This window comes from Papaver somniferum, chromosome 8, assembly GCF_003573695.1.
Source record: "Papaver somniferum cultivar HN1 chromosome 8, ASM357369v1, whole genome shotgun sequence".
NCBI classification, from domain to species: Eukaryota; Viridiplantae; Streptophyta; class Magnoliopsida; order Ranunculales; family Papaveraceae; genus Papaver; species Papaver somniferum.
Genome location: NC_039365.1, coordinates 166,239,232 through 166,241,801, shown reverse-complemented (window position 1 = coordinate 166,241,801; position 2,570 = coordinate 166,239,232). Strand labels below are relative to the sequence as shown.

General features: G+C 37.2%; 1 protein-coding gene across 1 annotated transcript; it reads left to right on the top strand.

Annotated features, from left to right (window-relative positions):
• The first annotated feature begins 853 nt into the window (after positions 1-853).
• On the top strand, positions 854-1,982 carry LOC113306878. The gene is made up of 3 exons (XM_026555802.1): positions 854-1,023; positions 1,238-1,301; positions 1,433-1,982. Exons 1-3 carry the CDS (start codon positions 943-945, stop codon positions 1,753-1,755), a joined length of 468 nt encoding a protein of 155 aa, XP_026411587.1. The 5' UTR covers positions 854-942; the 3' UTR covers positions 1,756-1,982.
• The last annotated feature ends 588 nt before the right edge of the window (positions 1,983-2,570 follow it).

Sequence of the window (2,570 nt, the reverse complement as noted above, 5' to 3'; positions counted from 1 at the left end):
ATGGCACAAGTGGGTTTATTTTTCTTCACAAATTGCTTTTTATTAATAATTTTTAGTTATATTTTGAATTTTCATCTTAACATTTTTAAAGTCTATATTACCTTATTTTATTATAAATGAAATTTATAAAAAAAACATGGATGCCGACTAAATTAATTATATGATGCTTTCCACGAGGGCAGTTTTACCATAACGCAGATGAGGGCAGTTTTACCATAAGACGAAACCGGCCTAGTGTGAGGGTGTGCATTTGCACCTCTGTCAAGCTGACTCTTAAGCTAATTTAAAGAATGTTTTAGATTTAGGCATATTTTCAACTTCATTTTTGTTGATTTTTGTTAAAGGGAAAGTAAAATGTGATCCGAAGAAAGCGAGAATTATAATCAACTCATTAACTAGGACCGATTCGATATAATTTTTTGACTCGGTCTGAAATATCCTGACTAGCCACACTAATTCTTCACGCATGTTTAAGAACACATTTCCTTCCCCTTGTTTTTTTCCATGAAAATCTTCGCTTAATGGGTAAGTAAACTTAAAATCAGATGAGGTAATTCACGCAGCCTAAAAATCTTGGCTGCGCCCCTGTTTTCCATAATGCAGTAAATCAAGTTTTATTCGATAAGAAAGAGGTAATTCACGCTTGTGTATTTGGTGCTTCATTTGCCTGGATTTTCATCTTGCTTGCTGACCGAGAAGATGGCCATGAAATGGCTAGAAAATGGAAAACCATTTTCCTAAGGTATGCTCGAAATATATTCTAAAGTGAGGCTTTATATACAAATAGAGGTCCAATGTAGGGACATGACATGAAGTGTACAATTTCCTTTTTTTATTCTTCAAAAAAAGTCTTCCTCCTGTCTATAATATATCCGGGCGAGATTCGAAAACCAATGTTAGATTTAACGTTGATGAGTGAAATAATTTCTTCAGTGCAGCACCATGAACAGGATTTATGCATTAACAGATCTTCGTAATCGTGCTAACCTTAATGGAATACGCTGGTTACGGCTCGGTGGACAAGTAAGTTTGTTAGTTTATTGAATTTACGGAGTATTTGTTAGATTTCAATTCATTTGAGTGAGAATCAGACAGCTTTGCTGTTCGAATTGTTGTGCGTCGTAATCTGAATCCCTTCCATGTCCCTGTCCTTTTGGTTTCTTTTAGATGCTCATATATCAACTCATGGTTTAATTCCATCGTTATTGATCTAATTGTTACGCAAATGAATTAACAGACTTATGATGTGGTTGAGTATCTAGAAGCCGGAAACGATGGGAGCCTTCTAATAGACGCAGCAGGTACATATTCATTTCACCAAATACCAGGCTATAGCTAGCCAATTAGGAAAATACTGGGATATTCGAAACAACTTTTAATTAAAGCTTGTACGTAGTGAGATATCTAACTTAAACCAGGACTTCTTTCAAAGCAAGGAATGATGTACAAGAAGCCGCTCAACTGCTGGACGGTTACAATATCTCATTGCACGGTGATACAAGTACCGATTTAGATAATCTTACCCATATCGCCCAGCACGCGTATGATGAACCTATGTCAAGCATTGCACCAGGAGATGGAAGTAATCAACCTCCGGCAGGTTATGGACAAAGAAATGGAAGTGATGATCAGCCTCCAATACTCCAACTACGTGAATTTGCAATTAAGAATCGAGAAACTATACTTAATGTTGCCATTGGCGCCATCGTCGTCATTGTTGTTTATCTTTTATCAAATGGTTCATCATCTAAATAAAGACCAACCCACATCTTCTATCATGAATTTGTAAAAAGCCCATTGGAAGGGGTCTAGTCTAAAGTCCGAATCTTTGCTTTCTCGTTTTTGGGAGTTGTTACCCCTGTTAGTCGCATTTTGTGACAGTCAGTTGTGTGGTTTTAAACGTCTTTCATTTGGTGTAATTTCAGTCTTATGTAAGAAAAACTTCGTGTTATTAGGCAGTGGTCGGAAAAGTTTTTGATCTCGCACTGCAGGAGGAACTTTAACTAGCAACTCTTAAACCATAAGATCCACACGATATGACATCAGCATACTCGAGTTTAACCACAGTTATTGAAATAACTTAGTTTTGAATATCAAAGCTAGCATATATGCGAAAATCTCAAATTTGGAGGCCCCTAAGACGTTGCCCAGCTCCTATGCTCAGCGACGGCTCTGCGACAGTGAATCCAACCGTCTTAAAGCTCCTAATTCAAAGATGATCCCGCATTGCCGGAGATAAATATTTTCCATATTGGTCCATTATACTAGATGACTGCTCAAGCAGTATTAGGCGCACATCGCTTATTTAAACGACTTGCATCTCAAGCGAATTTTATTTTTGTTGTTGATCGGAAAGTGCCATGCCGACTTTGGATGGTTGTTATACCTGCTTAAAAGAAGGGAAGACATGAAGAGCGTTTCAAATATTAAAGGGCATTGAGTTCTTAACAAACTATTGTAGATACAAAATACCGTACACCAATAAAATACGCGAAATAATGATCACCAAGACTAAGAGAAGACTATCGCGTAAAGCTTGTTCAGAATGACGCACCAGATGACATCATCCT